General features: G+C 40.1%; 1 protein-coding gene across 1 annotated transcript in view; it reads left to right on the forward strand.

Moving 5' to 3' along the window:
- LOC122795945 (baculoviral IAP repeat-containing protein 1-like) overlaps positions 1–20,889 on the forward strand; it is a 378,361-nt gene that overhangs the window by 14,369 nt on the left and 343,103 nt on the right. Inside the window, exons 2-4 of the mRNA XM_044064428.1 lie at positions 1–19; positions 7,991–8,072; positions 18,974–19,037. The exon at positions 1–19 is cut by the window's left edge and continues 81 nt beyond it. Coding sequence (XP_043920363.1) covers positions 1–19; positions 7,991–8,072; positions 18,974–19,037 — 165 coding nt within the window. The remainder of the gene's footprint in view (positions 20–7,990; positions 8,073–18,973; positions 19,038–20,889) is intronic.

A 20,889-nucleotide genomic window follows, 5' to 3' on the forward strand; every position in this document is an offset into this window, starting at 1 on the left:
ATGCCAAGTGGTTTCCAGAGTAAGTCAAAGTTTTCTCTGCTTAATGATCTAATACATTATTTTGATGTTGAATGGACTGTAGCTGTGAAAAAGATGTGATGTCTCTTCCACTTAAGCTTTTCTATGTTATCTGGCTTGTTGTTGTAATGTTCTGCTGATAAAAAAGCAAATATGTATTAAAAGCAAGGCTCTGCAATTCTTATATTCTTCAGTTATGGCTGCAGTCATTGTCCCAAAATTTCAAACCATTATTTCTACCAAGAGACATTAATGATAAGCTAACAGGAACTGCACAGCTGTACACTTCTTTCCTTATCTTAGTAATTGATGAATCATAATAGAACAGTACAAGGTTTCAGGGTATATAGCAACCATTGATTCATTCATTCTCCAATGCCCATTTTCCTGGTCAGCATTGAAAAGAAGCTGGATCCTATCCTGACAATCTGTGTGAGCACACACACACACAGGCACACCCACCCACACATACATATACTCTAAATATACCATAATCCTGCTTTTCTTGTTGCTTCATATTGCAATTCCTGTTTTGTATTATACTAACTTACCTTTAATTGCTGTATAAACTGGTTAAAATTTCTCTAAATATTAACTTGTATCTATTCTTAACCAATGTTTTCATGTTATGTCTAATTTAGTATAATTATTTAAACTGTATATGTTTTTGTATTATTTTTGGAGATTGTAAAATTATTAATTAACTAAAATGTTTTGTAATACTTTTGGAGTTTTTCTCCCTGAGACCTCTGCTGAAAATGGGCTCCTATCAGTCAGACTTTCCTGGTAATCAAATGTCGATACAATAAAATAAATTTATGCATTCAGATATACATGTTTAAATGGGGTCTATATCACATAGTCGAAGTTCCGTACCTTCGACTACCATATATACGAACACATATGTTCGAAGTTGCAGAACTTCGACTATGTGTAAAAAAATTTAAAAAAAGGGAAAACAAAATAAAAGGTTGTATGCAGGGGGGCAAGCCCCCCTGAACCCCCCCCCGCTCTATAAATATACCAAGTCCGAGGTCGTGCTACAGTGCAGTAAAGAGAAAATTTCCTTTACTGCACTGTAGCGCGACCTTGGAGTTGCTATATTTAAAAAGCGGGGGTGGGGGGCGCAGCCTCCCACGTGGTGGGTGCAGGGGGTTTGGCCCCCAGCTTACAACCCTCAGGTACGTTCTTTTTATTTTTATTATTTTTTTTTTTTACAGTCGAAGTATGACAGCTTCAAACTTATGGTTTCAACCATATGACGTTCAAAGTTGTCATACTTCGACTACGTGATATAGACCCATTTAAATGGCCACATACATGCATACACACACATCCACACATACTTGGAATACATTCATGCACACACACAACATGCTTATATGCACATTTGCACACTCCCACACTGTGGAGGATCACCAAGTCAATGAATAACAAGTCTTTGGAATGTGGGAAGAAACCAGACCACTGGATGAAAATCCATAGAGGTAACAGAAAGACATGCAAACTCTGAAAATTAAGTGCCACAGGTAGGAGCCAAACTAGAGAAGTAAAAACTGTGAGACAGCAGTGCTAACTTCTAGCAACCATTCTGCCTGTTGGTGTATTTCATATTAGAGCAGGATTGACACCAGGAACTATTATGAAACTTTTCTTGTTTTCTCCCAAGTCCACTCTCCTTGTTAAGACCACACAAAAGCAGTTATGTTGAACAGTTTCATGTTTGCCCTCTAGTATCTATACTGTAGCGAGAAATGTGATGTGTCTTCCACTGAAGTACAGTAAAGTAGTGACTATTACAGTAGCTTAGTCCTGCTACTGCTATGCTATTTTTGTAACAGTTAGTATGTTCATAGGCATATGACCAACCACTTAACCCAGATATAACTGAAATGAGCTCTTTCAGGAAGCTGTATTTATAAAAGAAGTGTATATGGAAATAAATAGTAAACAACAGAGAAATGAGTAAAATAACAAAGAGTAGTACTGAGCAACAATTTACAAAATAAATGGAAGATGTACCATAGTATGCTTTATCTTATTAATTTGTTAAAATAGCTGCCTTTATGAAATGTAGGCGAATATTTTTAATTCTGTGTCTGTCATAAGAGTTGTTTTCTTGCTGATGATTTAATGAGAAATAAAATAAGGTTCAAGTTGGGTTATCCTGATGATAACTCACTCTGTATTATAAATTTCTTCACCCCCCCCCAATGGGATGTAGATAACAGTAATATTCTAGATAGTAATCTTAGACCAGTAGCCTTATGAGATGTATCACTCACTGTGTACTTAAGTATGGCAGATGGCACCTAAGGCACCCTTGCTGCTTCTAAATCAAACAGTAGTGCCATTCAGGAGGCATGCCTCAGAGAAGTTATCTTTCAGACTTCTGAAGAGAGAAATATTTTGTATTTTGTTCTTAAGAGAGGGGCAAGGACTTGATGTTAAGTGTAAAACTGGGTAGTCATCTAGGCAGAAAGGATTGCTAAACAATGTGGTTCACAAAAAATCTAAACCGTACAGAAGAAAGGGTACTGGACTTAATGAAGGATTGACTTTGGCTAAATACAAGCATGCCTAAGGACTACAGTAGCAAATATGCAATTCAGAATAGTTGAAAAAATGAAGAAAACTGTATATTTCATCAGAGAAGCTGTTGATCATTGTATGAAGCAACATTTTGCAAAACAAAGATTAGTTATTAGATCAGGCAAAAATGTCAAGATTGAAAATCTGGCATTCAAAAAGTATAAGAGGTATTGGAAGGAGTGTGGCAGATACCCATACCAATGACAGGAACAAGAAATGTGAAGGCATTTATAGTAGGAGATGTCAAAAGAGAAACAAACATCTAAATTAAGTAAGATAAACATTAAACAAATCTTTATAGGTAAACTGGGAAGAGAAGCAGACCAGGACAAAATGCCACCTCCCAATAGCTTAAGAAGCTGGTGGGTAACTTCAGAGGTGAGAAATACACTCCTCATTGATAAGGTAGATAGAAAAACATCTGACAGACTGACAGTAAGAAGATACTATCAGTTTTGAGGAAAATATTTGAAAAAGTGTCATTAATTAGTGGGCTACCGCAGGGTTCAGTAATAGGACCAATCTAGTTTGGCATATTTGTTTCAGACTTCATGATGGATAGTTGAATTAGACTAGAATATTTAGTGATGGCACCAAAACTGGTTCAGTAGCCTGAAAAAAAGGGTCCAGTCTCAGCATGCCTTGGTAAAACTTTTTTTTTTAAATTTCTCCAAATCCTTTGGTTTTCTAATACCATGATAGGAATGGACCCTATTCCTAACTCAAAGTATTTTAAAGTTCATGAAATTAGTATTGTTTCAATCTTTGATGTCAGCCAAAAGTGCTCTTTGCAGCACCCACAATGTGCCCAGTAATGATGCCTTCTGCAATTCATATGAAGTTACATGTATTAGTAACATATCTAAATACGATTGTAAATTCTTTTTTATAAGACCCGTTGTTCCTACTACTATTGCTGCTGTCTGGGTATCTTTCTTCTACATTACTCTTGTTTCTGCCTGCATATCTTGATATTTTATGACTTTGTGTGTCTCTGTATACAAGACACTGTAGTCACTGGGTGTAGCAATATCAATGCTACTTTTGTCTTGTTTTCATGGACCACTATATGTGGTTTTCTAGCATCTGTCTTTTGAACTGTTGGTAATGGGTAATCCCATGTGATGTAGACTTCATCATTTTCTATGATGCTTTGTAGTTCATGTTTCCAATGTTTTTCAGCCACTTCAGTACCATAATGTTTACACAATCCCCAGTGCAACAGCCATGCCACATTATTGTGCCTTTTAGTATACAATCCTTCTGCCATTAGCATGTCACAACCAGCAATGAGATGTGTGACTGTTTCCAATTCTGTTTTACAAAACCTACATTTGTAATGGACTTTGTAAACCAATGTGTATGTAGCCCACTGTCTTGGGCCGCCAATATTAACCTTTCATCTTTTGGTTTAAATTTACCTCTTCTTAACCATTCCTGCATTCGATCTTGATCAACATGAGGTTGTTCCAGAAGTTTTCTATACTTGCAACTATATTTATGCATTTTTCACATTTCTTGCATTCTCATCTGATCCTTCACCTTATATTCTTTCTTTTGGTTTTTGGCACATTCAGTTGCTGCCTGATTTTTATCTACTTTTGGTTTTATTTCCATTCCTGCTTGACACTGATATGCTTATGCTAGACTAAGTAGGGAAGTCATCTTAGATTTATTCTCATGTTTCAAAACTTTCACTATGTTTGGGTCCTGTGAGGTCAGCAGATGTGTGTCCAGTCCAACGATTGCAGATGTGTATATGTAGTCAGTTTCAAAGAGGCCCATACCTCCACCAGAACGGAGAACATATATAATCTTGGTATGCACTGATTTTTATAAATCATGTGATGAGCTTGAAGCATCCTTCTTGTTTTCCTGTCTAATCTATCCAACAAGTTTTGGGGCCAGTCAATCACTCCAAAACTGTAGATTAGGACAAGAAGAGCAAATTGGTTTATAGCTTGAATTTTGTTCCTAGATGTCAGTGCTGTTTTCAGGATTAATTTAAGTCTTCTAATATATTCCTTACTAAGTTTTATTTGTATTTGTTCATGTTTTATTGTTGATCTTCATCAATTCCCAAATATTTATACACTCCCTCTTGCTCAAGTTCTTTTATATCAGTCTTGCCCCAAACTGATGTTTTCTTGGTGCTGTAGTTTTCCTGCTTTAAGGTTGCTTTTGTACATTTATTTAGACCAAATGACATTCTTATTTCATCTGAAAAAGTTTTGACTACTTGCAGTTGTGCTTTCAGTTCCTCATCTGATGAGCTATCCAGTTTTAAATAATTGACAAAGAGAACATATGAGGTCTTTACACTGTTGTTTTCTAGGAGCCAAATTACAGCCATGGCCTAATTTGTTAAGTAGACAACTTAAAGGGTTAAGGGCAAGATAGAATAGCAGCGGTGACAGGGAGTCACACTGGAAAACCCCCCTTTGAATTTTTATCCCTGGAATAATAATTTGTCCTTTATCATGGCTTAATTGCAAAGTGGTCTGCCACTGTTTCATGGTTATGTTGATGTAATTGATCAGTGTAGGGTGTATCTTATACATTTTTAAGCACTCTTTTATCCATGAATGTAGGATACTATCAAATGCTTTTTTGTAGTCAATCCATGCCATACTTAGATTCTTCCCTTTTTACAGTTCTCCATTATGACTTTGTTTAGAAACAGATGATCCTTTGTTCCATATAACTTTCTTTTATTGCCCTTTTGTTCTATTGCCATGATTGAGTTTTCTCCTACATGACTATAAACTCTGTCGGCATCAATTCTGGTGTGTAGTTTATACATCATTGGAAGGCAAGTTATTGGGCTATAATTTGTAGGGTAGTTTGCAGGTTCACTCTTAAGTAGGAGCATTGTTTTTCCTGTTGTTAGCAAGGCTGATGTCTGTTCAGAGTGCACATATAAATAGTTCTTACTTATGGCTAAATCTTAGTGCAAAGATGTTAGTACTTTTATCCAGAAGTTGGGTACTGCATCTGGGACTGGGGTTTTCCAATTAGAGGCTTTTCTTAACTTGTTTCAATCTCCCTGGCTGTTACTTCATCACATTTCATATCCTGTACCTTTGAACGTCATACTTTTTCTCTACTTCTATCCATTTAGCATCTTTGTTATGTTCCACATGATCTTCATAAATACTTCTCCAAAATGTTTCTATTTCTTCTTTTTTGGGCGGCCTTTCAATTCCTTTTACCTTAATTCCCATTTCTCTATAAAACCTTTTGGGGTCATCAATAAATTGCTTATTTTGTACTTTTCCTTTATATTTATATGTGTATTTTCTAAGTTTTTTCTGCCTGTGCTGATATTTTTTAGTTTATTATTTGCAATAGTGCATGATAGCTCCTGATCTGTTATAATATTGTACATTGCTTTTATCACATTTATCTTTCTGAGTATTTTTGTTGATCTGTTCCCTCTTCTATACTCCTCTAAGAGTGACACTTCTTGTCTTAACTGCTTTATCTGTTTCTCTATTCAATACTTCCATGATGGTATTCAGTTTCTCTCCTTCCTTTCCCTTACTGCCCAGTGTTCTTGTGGTAGAATTTTATCTCTTATTAATTTAGCTGCACAGTAATATATCCTGTTTACTTCTGTTATATTGCGTGTATCTCTACGGACAGTCCTAATTACTGTGTTCATTTGTTTTATAGAACTTCTGGCTTTTTGGGTTTTATTAGCCTTCTTCAGTTGATTTCTTTCCTTGATCTTAATATGACTACCTCTGTTAAATCAAGCAACTCTTTTCTTAGCTCATTTTCTTATGAACTGAGGGCACATATTTTGTTCCCCATTTTCTGAGAGTATTTTGTAGAAAGTTCTATAGCACATTCTCTTCAGTTTCATCTTGTGTCATCCTTTGCTCTATCATTTGGGGACTCACTGGCGTATCACTCCTCAGCATTTAACTGCTCCAGAGTTGCCACAAATTCCTGTTCCTTCCCTTGCTGTTCAGCTTCAAGTGAATGTTTATACTGGTTTCCTGTGGAAGGCAGCAAAATATCTTCATATGGGAACTGACTGGTTGCTTCCTGTTCCATTGGTTCCTCCTTAATTTGGATTTCTATTGCTCTATCCTGCTGTAGTGCTTTCTGAATTACATTTTCTACACTGAATCCTATATTTCTCTTCAAATATCCTTGGGACTGCCTTTTTTGTATTGATTAATTTGGCTTTCAGCTTTACATAAATATTGCATCATATCAAATCTCTCTTTCTTATATTTCTCTTTTTTAAGTTTCAAAAATGTCTAGTTTTTGTTGTTTATATTTATGTACTTCCTCAGATGCTTCTTTTTCCAAACAGATCCAACTTTATTGGTCTATATAATGTTTTTTCACAAATCTGTTGTATTAATGAACAAAAATTTTTATTCAGGATGAATTTAATTCCAGCAACACTACTCTCCTTTGCTTGCTGACTTATCTTTCCATTCAGACTTGCAGGATGGGCAGAATGATGGTAACTGAAATTCCAGTACAAAATTATGCACTTTAAAGGGGTGAATCCAGGGAAAATAAACATGATAGGAATGGTGACTGTATGAAATGCAGAGGATGAAAATGTTTTTGAGGTTTCTGATCACCAGGAGGTTGGCTCATACACAGCGATGTGATGGAAAACTGACAAGGGTCAACAAGATGTTGAGCTGCTTAGTTACTGGTGAAGCCTTGAGAATTACTACCTTGAAATCATTTTCCATTGCTAAGTATGAAGTACTGTGTTACTTGCATACAGTGGGGACTTAGCAAAATTGTTGAGACTGGAGGGCTAGGTTGTGATGAAAGTCTCCAAACATATGTCAGTTGTATACTGGAAGAGAAAAACATAATATGGGATATGCAGCAGAAGCATCACTTTGTTAGTATGTAGGAATGAAAGATGGAGTTAATGGTGAATGACAGAGGAGAGGGAATCAGTAGTGCACAACCTGTAGCTAGAAAATGAGGTGCAGTAACAGATTAAAGGAAATACTACTGTACAGTAAGGGCTTTGGGGTCCCAGAAGAGAAGAGAAGTAGAGGTACAACATAGGTCAAAGCAAGGGTTCGAGGGCGCCTAGCAGAGAAAGAGGAAAGGATAAAACTGATAAAACAGAAGGTCATCTGCAAAGGAGCTCACTGCAACACTCCATGGGATTCCGCAGGTCATAAGTTATCATCCAGCGATATCTTTGTATAACCATACGTAATGTACCAACTCACCACACATGAGACCATATCATATATATTAGCATAGCTTTGTCAGTGTTTTTTTTTTTTTCAAAATACTGCCTGGACCACTACTAGTAACTACTTTGTTAATCTTTCTTTTGATTGGAGTGTAAATCTTATCAGTTCAAATTGTTTTTATTTTATAGGTGTGAATATCTTCAAAGCAAGAAATCAAAAGAAGAAATTAATCAATATGTCAAAAACTACAGTGGATTTATAGGAGTAACGGTAAATTATTCTCATTGAAAATCACAATAAGTACCCTTTCATTAACCAATTATTAAAACAAGAGCATTTTGATGGCTATTACATTGAGTTTCCTTTATTAAGGAATAAGAAAAAGTTTCTCTCTTCATTAACAATTTAAACATAGTTTTCCCACAAATATATAAAAATCAAATGAAAGACTAATAGATGTAATACTGATATGTAACTACAATGACCCTACTACTGTTTTTATAAAGGAACTTTGTTACAAATACCAATTTACAAATATCTGAAGGTGGCAACAAAACAATCTACAGCAATTGCATTTCTCCAAATTCTTCAACAGATAGTGGACAACAGGTTGATTCCATACTACAGTCTGGAGACAACAGCACTAGAAAACTAAATGAAAGTGTTTCATGAATTCTTGAGATAGAGACTGATTGAATCTGAAGTGGCTGGACAGTAATATTGCTGTTTTGATGTCATTTTAGTTTGATTTGGGGTCTCCTAAGTTCTGTGTAATCTAGCACGAATGTCACTTGTTGCGCATTCATTTTGCAGATGTTTTTCGTGTTTTACTGTTGCAGTCATCACCTGTGGGTTATCCCTGCTGTAGTAGCCTTCAGCCGGCCTAAATACCAGAGACATTTTTTTTTTTTGCGTCAGCTGCAGTCGCTTGTTGACTGATGTCAGGTCATCAGTGCTATAAAGCAAGGCAGCCAATGCCATTACATCAGTCTTTATTGCTGTGGAGCCCGTAGCAGAAGCAGTTTGTAAGTGGGCTGGTCAGTCACTACCAGAGCTCAAATTACAGCTGAAAACATCTAAAGCTAAGTACCCCGTTGAGGATCCTTTTTTCTTGCACTAACAGATGTCTGAAAAAGTTAACAATTGTCTCACCTGTGGAAAGCAGATCCCACACCGAGACTTCCATTCATACTGCGTCACTTGTTTAGGCCCAGACCACAATGTCCCCTATTGCCTGTCCCGTGCCCTCTTTAATGTGAGAACTATTCAACATATTGCTCTTATTGTAGACAGGTATTTTTGTCTTCCGTCATTGCATTCCAAAATGGCATCCATCAGCCAACAATCCGTAGACATTTTGAAAAATGTAGAGATAAATATAGAGACAGACCACACAAGGCTAAGCCTTCCAACAATGCTACCGCTAATCAGTTTGTCAGTTCTCCGGAATTCAGTGAGGTGCTTTCGCAGCCCCTGATGCCCGATACAATATCTACACAGCCCTCTACTGAGACCCTTTTGGAGTCCAGTATGCCACAGAAATCTTCTTCGTCTTCCGAGTCTTTGGTTGTCTCTGCCTTGGTTGGGTCTGGAGCCACGACGCAGGCACCAGCTTCCGAGGAGGCCTTTCGCACTACTAATTCTAGACAAAAAGCAATCTTTCTCATCTGACTACCATTTCTCTCAGACCAATGGATACTCTTAGGCCTAGAAGCCTGGCCACTCCTAGAAAATCTACCTCTAGTCACCATCTTACTCCTGCTCCACCACCCCAAGCCCAAATGCTTAAGATGGCGGAGGATCTTATCTCCCTTATCAGGGGTAGTCAGGCCACAACTTCTAAAAGGAAAATACACCCTTCTCCTGAAATAATGACAGAGCAGGATTCTGAGGAATTTGATTATTCAGATTTTAAAGAGGAACAACAACCTCTTACTGCTTATGAGGATTCAGATGCAGAGGAATCCATTCCTTCTGCCTCCCCACCAGAAGACCTTTCCTTTGGGGAAACCCTTCACACCCTCAGGGAACATTTCCACTGGGAATCTCAGGACTTCCCCTCAGTCTAAGAAAAGACTAAGAGAGTTTCTAGACCTGCTCCAGCACAGACCCCTGCCCAACCCTCCCTATTTTGGAAGTGGTGGATGATGTTTTCCATGAATCCAGCTTAGTCCCTGAAGCCTTCCCACCTGCTCCCAGTAAACCTGACAGGTATTACAGAGTATGGGATTCCCACAAATACCTGTACAGAAATCCTGCTGCAGACCCGGAGGTCATTACACAGGGACCTAAAGGAGCTAAGGCTAGTTCTGCAAAAAATCCTATTCCTTTTGACAAGGATCCCAGAGCTCTGGACAGATGGGGTAAAAAAGTATACACTTCTGCAACTTTAGCTATCAGAGCACTCAACTGTCAGTTCCGTATGTTAAAATATCAACAACACACTTTGGAATTATTTAAGCAAAAGATTTCTACCTTTCCTGACTGTGCCAATTCGAAAGAGTTAGCAGATTTACTGTACTCTACTTGTCAAGTGGCCAAACACTAATTGCACTGTGGATATGACACCCTAGAAGCCTCAAGCAGGGCAGCAGTGTCAGGATCTGTCATTAGGAGACATGCATGGTTGAAGGAACAACCTCTCTCTCATCATGTCAAGTCTAAATTAATTGATGCAGCGTTGAATAAGAACTGCTTGTTTGGAGTAAAAGCAGAATAGGTGCTTAAAAAGATGGAAGACAAAGCAAAATCTATGCAAACTGTAAAAGATTTCTTTCAGATTCAACCTCCTAGGTTCAGCAGGAATTTTCCCTCTAAGCACTGGTCCTTTCCTGCACCTAGCAGCCCCGCAGGGACAGACCACCCAGGGCCCTATACCAGGGACAGCAGAGAACCAAACAGTGGACCACTTCTGCCCCAAAGGCAGGCAGTTCTAAGCCATCCTTCTATGGCAAAAACACTCAATGACTCCCTCTCCCCCCTCTGCCCTCCTTTCACTCACCAGACACTAGGAGGAAGACTCTCCCTCTGCAAAGAAAATTGACTTTGTGTAACAAAGGACCAATGGGGCTTAAGGATCATTTTTCAGGGATACAAATTCTCTTTCAATGAACTCCCAATTCCAAGAGAGTACCCAGACTTACCTCCAAATCAGTGGGCAGAGGCACTGAAACAAGTCCAAACTCTCATATCCCAGGGGGCAGTAGAACCTGTTCCCACAGATCAAACAGGCAAAGGCTTTTATTCCAGACTATTCCTTGTTCCCAGAAAAGAGGGTACTTGGTGCCCCATCCTGGATCTATCCATTCTGAACACCTCCCTGGTAGTCCCCAAATTCAAAATGCTAACTTTGCAGCAGCTGCTGCCTATGCTGATAAAAAATGCCTGGTTAGTGACCCTAGACCTAAAAGATGCCTACCTCCACATCCCCATAAGGAAATCCTGCAGGAAATTCCTGTGCTTCAGAGCAGGCTCACAACATTTTCAGTTCTCTGCGCTACCCTTTGGCTTATCTACTGCTCCCAGGGTATTCACCAAGTACTTAGCCCTGGCCATAGCATTTTGCAGACAGAGAAATATACAGATTTACCCTTATCTGGATGACTGCCTCATTCAGGCAGAGTGCAAAGAAAAGCTGCTCCACGACCTCCTCTTTGTAAAAACCCTCCTAACTTCCTTAGGGTTCACCATCAATGAGAAGAAATCAAAGCAAACACCCTCCAGGAGTATCATTTTCTTGGGAGTACTGCTGGACACAGCATCCCAAATGGCCTTCCTATCCCCAGAAAAGAAGAGCTTCCTGCCTCTCTACTTTACCCAGCTGGCTTCCAGAAATCACCTCACGGTGAGGAGGTTCCTGCAAGCCTTGTGGTACATGTCATCTTGCATCCTTCTAATTCCTCTGGCCAGGCTTCACATGGAAAACTTCAGTGGTAGTTAAAGAACCTTTGTTGTCAACACTCTCAGCCTCTAGAGACCTCTCTCCCTCTGATCCCCTGTATAAGGGCTGAGTTTCTCTGGTGGGCAGGGGCCTGTGCCAAGAACAAGAGTCTTCCTTTCATCTTCCGCCCTACCAGGCAGACCATTACCACCGACACCTCAGACATTGCTTGGGGTGCTCACCTAGCAGGCAGGTGCACCCAAGGCCTTTGGGATGCCCAACACCTTCCCTTACACATCAACCAGAAGGAAATGATGGCAGTACAAAAAGCTCTGCCATCCTTCAAACCCCATTTCAGGCCAGGGGTTCTCCTTATCAAAACAGACAACACCACTGCAATGTGGTACATCAACAAACAGGGAGGGACCTAATCTTACCCTCTGTGCTGGCTAGCCATGAACCTCTGGCTGACAGTCTTCTCCATGGGATTACACCTAATAGCCCAATACCTACCAGGGATCAATAACACCCTGGCAGACCACTTAAGCAGAAACTTACTGGACTCCCACAAATGGCAGCTTCACAAAAAAATCTTTTTGCAAGTCACTCAAGAGTGGGGAACTCCTGAGGTGGCTCTGTTTGCTTCACACCTCAACCACCAGTTAAAAAAATTCTGTACCAGGGAGTATCACCACCTAGCATGGAAGGTGGATGCCTTGACCTTCCCCTGGAACTCTCTCTTTGTGTACGCATTCCCTCCTCTGCCTCTTATTCCCAAGGTACTGATCAAGATAAGGGAGGAGAGACCAAAGGCCATCCTCATTGCTCCAGATTGGTCCAGACAGCATTGGTACCCCTTACTGTGCAGCCTGACATCACAGCCTTCCAGGCAGCTTCCACTGATCTCAGACCTCTTGACTCAGGGGGGGGGGGGCTACTGCATCCAGACTTGCAGACTCTCAAACTGTCAGCATGGCTAATACTCTAAAAGCAAATAAGGGACCCCTGTTAAGCAAACAGGTCCTAGACATTATCACAGAGGCCAGAAGGCCCAGCACCAGGAAATCTTATGCAGGGAAATGGAAAAGATTCTGCTCCTGGAGCCAGTCCAGAGGGGGCAGTTCCTCACAACCTTCCATGCCTCTTATCCTGGACTATCTAGCGGAGTTACTCAATAGTGGCCTCTCCTTCTCTTCTATTAAAATCCATGCCTCAGCCATTTCAGCTAATTTCGATACAGGCCACCCATGCCAGCCTGGAACCTGAATTATGTTTTGGAAAAACTAACCTTACCACCCTTCGAACCTGCTGCTTCAGAAGAACTGAAATACCTCTCCTGGAAGACTGCTTTCCTACTAGCTATCACCTCAGCCAGAAGGGTTTCAGAACTTCAGGCACTGATGGCCACTGAGTCCTTCATCATTTTCCATACAGACAGGGTCTCCCTGAGGGCTAACTCCTTCTTTATGCCCAAGGTGCTATCTAATGTGATTCTGAACCAGGCCCTACATCTACCCACCTTCTTCCCTAATCCGCAAAACAAGGGGGAAATAATTCTGCACTCACTAGACATGCACAGACAGCTCAGATACTACATGGACCATACTAAACCCTTCTGGAAAACAGGCCAACTTCTTATCAGCTTTGCCCCAAGAGCAGAGGGGAAACCCATTTCCAAGCAAACCATTTCCAAATGAATATCACACTGTATCCATTTCTGCTACAGATTACATGGGAAACCACCCCCTAAGTCTATTCATACCCATTCCACTAGGGCAGCCTCCACTTCCACAGCATTCTTCAGATGAGTCCCCACCAGGGACATCTTGGAAGCTGCCACCTAGACCTCTATCCATACTTTTACAAAGCATTACCACCTACCTCTTTTCTCTAAGGCTAGAGCAGGTTTGCCTCTGCAGTTCTGCAAGGCATGCTTACCCATGCTTAGGTCTCTAATCCTTCCACCCCTCTCCTCAGCTTTGGGAATCCTCCCACAGGTGATGACTGCAACAGTGAAACACTAAGAACATAGTGCAGTTGTGTACACTTACCATAAATGTAAATATTCACTGTTGCAGTCCTGGTTGCCCCCCCCCCTTCCCCCTTATATCCTCTTTCTTTAGGGAGACTTAAGCTTCTTATGGTGGCTTTTAGCCACCAGGACCACTTTACCATATTTCCTTGGGCTTCTGAGTGGTTAGGGCAAGAAAAACTGATGTAATGGCGTCAGCTGCGTTGGTTTATAGCACTGACGACCTGATGTCAGCCAACAAGCGACCGTAGATGATGCAAAAAAACATTGACTCTGGTATTCGGGCCGGCTGAGGGCTACCACAGCAGGGATAACCCACAGGTGATGGCTGCAACAGTGAATACACTCGAACATCTACATTTATGGTAAGTGTACACAACTGTACTTTCTGATTATTGCATGTCTCATACACATACCTCTCAACCTCTTAGCACAAGAAATCTGAACAAAGCATAAAATAATGGGAGACAGTTGCCCAAAAATAGGTATACATTTTAAATATAGCTCTTATAAACTTAGAAAGTTGCTAGAATAACAGGATTTGTGTTAGCATGGATTTTCTGAAGGATTTGAAGTCTGAAACTCAAATGTATGTCATTCTTTAGTGACTTCAATCCTCAGTGATTTGACAGAAAATTACACATTTTATGAAGAACAGACCAAAAATATGAGGCAAAAATCTGGACATACTGTGAAAATCTGGACTGTTGAAAGTTATGGTCACTTGTCATAGCCTATTCTAAAAAAAATCTGTTCCACTGAAATTAATAGTGTTTTTTTTTCATAATTATTTTTGGACTCCTACAGTGTTCTTATGGTTATGAGAGACTACTCTTCTATATTGTCTCTCCTTAAATCAAATTGAAAACTAAACGTTTTCAAATATCAACTTAAACAATACCTTAGTAACTCTTGGCTATGCTCCTGCTCAGCCCCAGGCTAATACCTTAACTGCAAACACAAAACCTACTGTTTAATTTACTCCTTATGCAGTATCTTCAAGACAGGAGAACACAGATCATAGACTGCATAAATAAGTCCAGGGGCTCTAGGTGATTCAGTCATGTTGACTAATGATGCCGAAATGGGCATGAGTATTTGATTGTGATAAGTGGGTTGAAGACCCGGGCTACTCTGACCTATACCAAGGACCCGTAATGATGGGAGGGGTGTATGTGCCCCTATTGGCCAGTATATCTGCATTACAAAACCCGGCAGCCATGGTTCAATAAGCTACTAGCTAGTCAGTGTCCAATTGCCCAGGTTGGGTTACCTGGGATAACTCTGATGAGCGAAACTAATCAATTTGCCAAACATGAAGTAAGAATTGCTACACTCAATGTAGGACAATGGGATAGAATTAGCAACTGCAAAGTCATCCCCACTGAAACAGTCAGCCCACAGCTTAAACCAGTGGTTGCCACAGTCAGATGCAAGCAGTGGTCAGAGAAGGCTCTAAGGTCAACAGAGACCAGACTGAAGACTTGGATGTTGACTGGAGAGAACAGTTCAAGGAATTACTCAGGGCTCTAGCACTTCAAGAATAAGAGGAAATACATGGAGCTGAAGAATGGCAGTGCCTCAAAACAGCACGTGTGAGGAATACAGAACGGATATACAGGCAATTCAGGTATGGAAGTAAGATGCAAAGGAAAGCTGGTGGTGGAATTCAGAAGTTAAGGAAGTCATCAAAACAAAGAAGGAGTGCAGGAAAAATGGGAGATTAAAAAACATGGACTAGACTAGGAAGGAATACTGGTCGACTTAAAAACAGGCTAAGAGAGGAGTTGCAGTAATAAAGAACAAGGGATCAGAGCCACTCTGCCAGCTTCTGGAAAGTGACTCAGTAGATGAAAAAAGAAACTATATCAGGTTGTGAGGCAAAGACAAAAAGATAAATAAGATAGTCAGACACCCTTTATAAGTAATGCTAGCAACAACCTGGTCACTAGTCCACAGGACATCGAAAGCAGATGGAAGAAGTACCTCCAACAGCTTTTAAATGAAGAAACCCTACAGAATCTGTACTGCCCCAGACACAACTTACAATGAAAGAAGAGGAAGACCACTAAGGAAAATGAAGTCAGGTAAAGCAGTGGGCTCAGATGAAGCCACAGCAGATATGATAAAGAAGTTGGCTGAGATAGATGAGAAATAGCTTCTGAAGATACTAAGATAGGTATGGAGAGAAAGTCACATCCCAGATGATTGGAGGATAAGCATATTAGTGCCAACGTTCAAGAACAAAGAGAACATTCACAACTGTGGGTAGTATAGAGGTATCAAACTCCAATCACACTGCATGAAAGTTCTGGGGAGCGTGATTTACAAATGAATATGGAGAGCAGTAGAATGTAAGATGGGAGATGTGTAGCTCAGATTTAAATCAGGATGCAGTACAACCAACACAATATTTGCAGAGAAGCAAATAGTTAAGAAGAAGCTAGAGATGAAGAAAGAGTCCAACTGAACATTCCTAGACTCTGAAAAACATATGACGAGGTCCGAAGAGAGTTGATTTGGGCAGTCCATTTGTGATTTGAAGTTCCAGAAATATTGGTGGAATTAGTGCAGGCTACGTACAAGGACCCAGTGATTCAAGTACAGACAGTGCTCAGTCTCACATGGAGTTCCCAGTGGGAGTGCGGGTGCATCAGGGTTCATCTCTGAGCCCAATGCTGTTCATACTGGTGATATACTACATTAGCAAATGATTCAGAGGGGATAGGTCAGCAAATTTGACATATGCAGAGGATATTACAGGCAGACTCTGAGCAAGAACTTCAACAAAGGATAGAGGAATGGAATGCAGAATTGAAACACATGGGATGAAACTGAATACAGATAAGACAGTTGTAATGGCAGCAAATAGTGGAACTCAAAAGAAGCTGAGAACTGAGATAGAATGGAAAATAGTGAAACAGGTTAACAGCTTTAAGTATCTGGAAGGGGTGGTTGAAGAGAAGGCAAATCTGAATGAGGAAGTCAAAGCAATACTCAGAAGGGCTGAAGCCAGCTGGCAAAGAGTGTAAGGGGTAGTATATGACAGAAGAATGCCAAAGAAGCTAAAATGTAAGGTGTCCAAAACAGTGGTGTGACCAGTACTACTGTATGGTACAAAAGCCTGGACAGTAAAGGCAAAGCAGTTGAGGAAGCTAGAGGTGATGGAGATGAAGTGCCTGAGATGGGTGGTAAGGTGCACACTATGGGATAGATAAGGGAAAGAGGACATAACAGCAAAATCCAAAGTAATTCCAATTGCAGAAAAGGTCAAAGAGAACATATTATGGTGGTTCAAGCACATGTACAGAAAAGCAGAAGATAATCTGGTGAGGAAGACTTGGGACAGACAGGAAGAAGGCAAGAGGAAACGAGGGCATCCAGCAAAGAGGTGGATGGCTTGTATGAGAGAAGACTTGTGACAGTCGGGCATGAGTATCGAAGAAGGTACAAGAGTGGCACTGAAAATAGAGAGATGGCAACAGTTAACATGACACCCCTACCCCATGCAGAAAATGGATAAAGTGGGTTGTTGATGAGATGGTGATGATGATGATGATTACTACTTGCTATTTCTCTTCATCTTAATGCTACTCTGTCCGGTTTTCTGCTTCCTTACCTTCACTCTGTTTTACAACATGTGTTTTTCATATAATATTTCATTCTTGAAAGTAATAATCAGTGCTGCACGAGATTTGTCTTGAGCTGTTGTATGCACTAGAGATGATTGGAGTGGCATGCTAATGCTTTTCTTCAGTCCTTATTTTTAAAGAAGGGGGAGGAACCAGATGTTATCACATTCTTTAGCCTCTCTAGGAAAACTTATTACAGGCACCAATGAAGGATTCTAGCTGATAGAAGAATCCAGTCTCAGCTGCAGCACCAGTACTACTAATTTTAAGATAGACAAAGGTCAATCTGTGTGTTATCAGAATTAAATGTTCTTCTAGATAGTTTATATATTCTGAAGTTCTCGAATTTATTTCTCCAGTCACAGAAATATCAAATTTTATTTTGTATTACACCATATTTAAAGTTCTTGTAACATTTTTACAAATTTCAGAAATTCACTCAGACTTAATCAGATCTAATAACGACTTTTCATTGATTTAGTCTGAATAATAGCAAATTAGTGCTGGGAAAGGTCCACCCATCTGTAGGGTATTTCTTATTTTTGCTTAATTTTTCAGAAAATGCATTCCTTGATATACAAACGAGGAGAGCTGCAGAACTGTATTTTATAAAGAATTCTCAGTGGCTCCATTTTTCTAAAACCCATCTAGCATATCCTCTCAGGGAATCCTAGCAAAACCATCGCTTCCACATCTCTGAACTGTTCAGTTGACATTGCACACTTGTCTTTTCTAATCACCACCATAACACAATGTCCACCTCTGATCCACGTCTTCAAGTATGCCCACACACACACACACACACACACACACACACACACACACACACACACACACACACACACACACTCATCAGAAGACATACCAGAAGTTCTCACCTAGTGGACCACTATGTAGATAGAGGCAGAAACCACTCCCTAGAGGTCAGCCATCTCATGAATGAGAGCAACCTCTGTTTTTCCAAAAATCAAGCAGAATGTCTCACTGCTAGGGAAGCAAAAGAATGATACTTGCTCAGTGTCCCCAGCTACAAGTAAGCCAGAAGCAACAGAGCTGTGTTTTTGTGTTTTCTGCAATTCAGCCAGGTTCATATGAAAATGTATCATTCAATTTTCCTTTTAAGTGTGATAGGCTCTTTCCTAGGATATAGGCAATTTACTTGCAAAACTGAGAAATGCATTAATAAAATGTTTAAAAAAATAGGGAAATGTGCCTCACTGGCATATAGCTAAGACATTCCTGTTTTCATCATTCCCATGACGAAGTACATACTTGGCCTACAAACACACACACACACACACACACACACACACACACACACACACACACACACACACACACACACACACACACACACACACACACACACACACACACACACACACAAACACACACAAGCTCATAACTTTATCATTTTAGTTATCCCTAGACTTTGGAATTGTTATTTGGTAAGCATTCATTATAAACTAGGCTGTATATATTTTAATCTAGCCAAGTCTTGCAGTTATGAAAAATGAGATGTGTTGTAGGAATGTTATTTTTCATGCATGTCTTAATAGATGAGATTATCTCCTTTGCTAAGAATTATCTCCATTGCTGACAGATATGTTCATTCTTTGCTTTCTAGGGAAAACATTACGTAACAGAAGTGGCAAAAATTCGAGAGTTAGAAGAAACATGCATAGGAACAGGTAGGTTTTATCCATCAGTTTATTGCTTAAATACTATTAAATGTATTTATTTCAAAATATTAAGATGCTGAGTTTTTATTATTCTGTAGAAACCTGAAAGACTCCCACTTCGCAACCCAACACAATAATTTGTTCTAGTAAGTATAGTATATACTAGAAAAGAACCAACACTCTCCGTACTTCCACACAACAGGCCACGCTAATACCATACGCAGATGATTCCACTCTCATTTGCACATCTGACAACATGGTACACCTTCAAAAATTACTCAGGAAGCTTTAGCAGCCACTGAAACATGGTTTTGTAACTTATGCTCACCACAAAAAACTACTTCTTCTTCTTTCGGCTTTTCCCGGTTATGGGTCACCACAGCAGATCACCTGTCCTCACATGATTGGCAATGGAATTGTACAGTGTTGAGTTGCCAGCCCGGCACCCAACCTTCCACAGAAGGTGCACACACACACACACACACACACACACACACACACACACACACACACACACACACACCTAGGGCCAGTTTAGAGTGTCCAGTCCACCTACAGCATGTCTTTGGAATGTGGGAAGAAACTGGAGCACCCAGAGGAAACCCACGCAACCACAGGGAGGACATGCAGACTCCGCACAGAAGGCACCCCAGCATGAGGATCGAACCGGAGAACCTTTTGTTGTGAGGTGGCAACACTAACCACTGCACCACCGCGGCCGCCCTAGCCCAAAAAACTACTACTATTTTTCCCTAAATCCCTCTCTCATGAAAAAACTAAATTTAAAGTACTCTCTCTTGATAATACAACCATTGAAGTCACTTCTCATAGCAAACTATTAGGGGTGATAGTGGATGATAATCTAACATTTGACCTGCATATACATAACTGCATAAGAAAAACTCATCAAAAACTAGGGATGCTTTACAGACTCAAAAACTTTCTCACAGACGCATCTAAAACTACACTTGCCACTACTTACCTCCTCCCCACTCTTCTTTATGGCACTCCCATCCTTAGTAACTTTCAGGCTTCACAAAAAGTGAAACTTCAACAATGCTATAAAAGTTGCTAAATTTGCAGCACATACCCTGTTCAGAACCCACAACTGTATGGGACTGAAAAGCCTAAATTGGTTATTACTACCACATCACCTAACATATACATAACTTCTTACCACCTATAAAGTTACCCAGTGTCCATCTACATGGCCAGTACTAAAAAGCATCCAACACAACTATGTTCCCAATCGGTCATTACAATCCAGTGACCAAAAACTCATGTATGCCTATAAACCTAGCAAATCTGCTGGGCATTATCTATACTTGTACAATGTTGCTAAGGCCTGGAACTCCTCACCTGTGTCCATCAGGTCTGTATACACCCTTCCATCTTTCAAAACCACTCTGAAAGAATTCCTAGCTAAAATCTGGCTCTCTTCTTGCTCAAAACCAAGATAACCTATATCCCTAAATGTGAACAAGTACTTTTTCATTCCTTATACCTCCTTACTCTCCCTTCTTCACTTACTCCCTTACTGCTATCTAATTCTGTTATCTGACTTTCTCTCGCTAAATATACCATACGCCTGTTTTCTCCTCACTTAATATTGCAATTCCTATTTGTATTAGACTAACTTACCTTCAATTTCTCTACAAACTGTTTACAATTTCTCTAACAATTAAATGATTGTCATATACCCTGTACCGATTCTTAACCAATGGTTTTATATTATGTATAGTTACTGTCTTTCAGCTTTTCCCGGTTAGGGGTCGCCACAGCGGAACTCCGGTCCGCTAATGATTGGCAGTAGAGTTTTACATGCTGGCTTACCGGGCCTAACGCACAACCTTCAATGAAG

The sequence above is a fragment of the Protopterus annectens genome, chromosome 2.part2 (assembly GCF_019279795.1).
Source record: "Protopterus annectens isolate FY-2018-M chromosome 2.part2, PAN1.0, whole genome shotgun sequence".
NCBI classification, from domain to species: Eukaryota; Metazoa; Chordata; order Ceratodontiformes; family Protopteridae; genus Protopterus; species Protopterus annectens.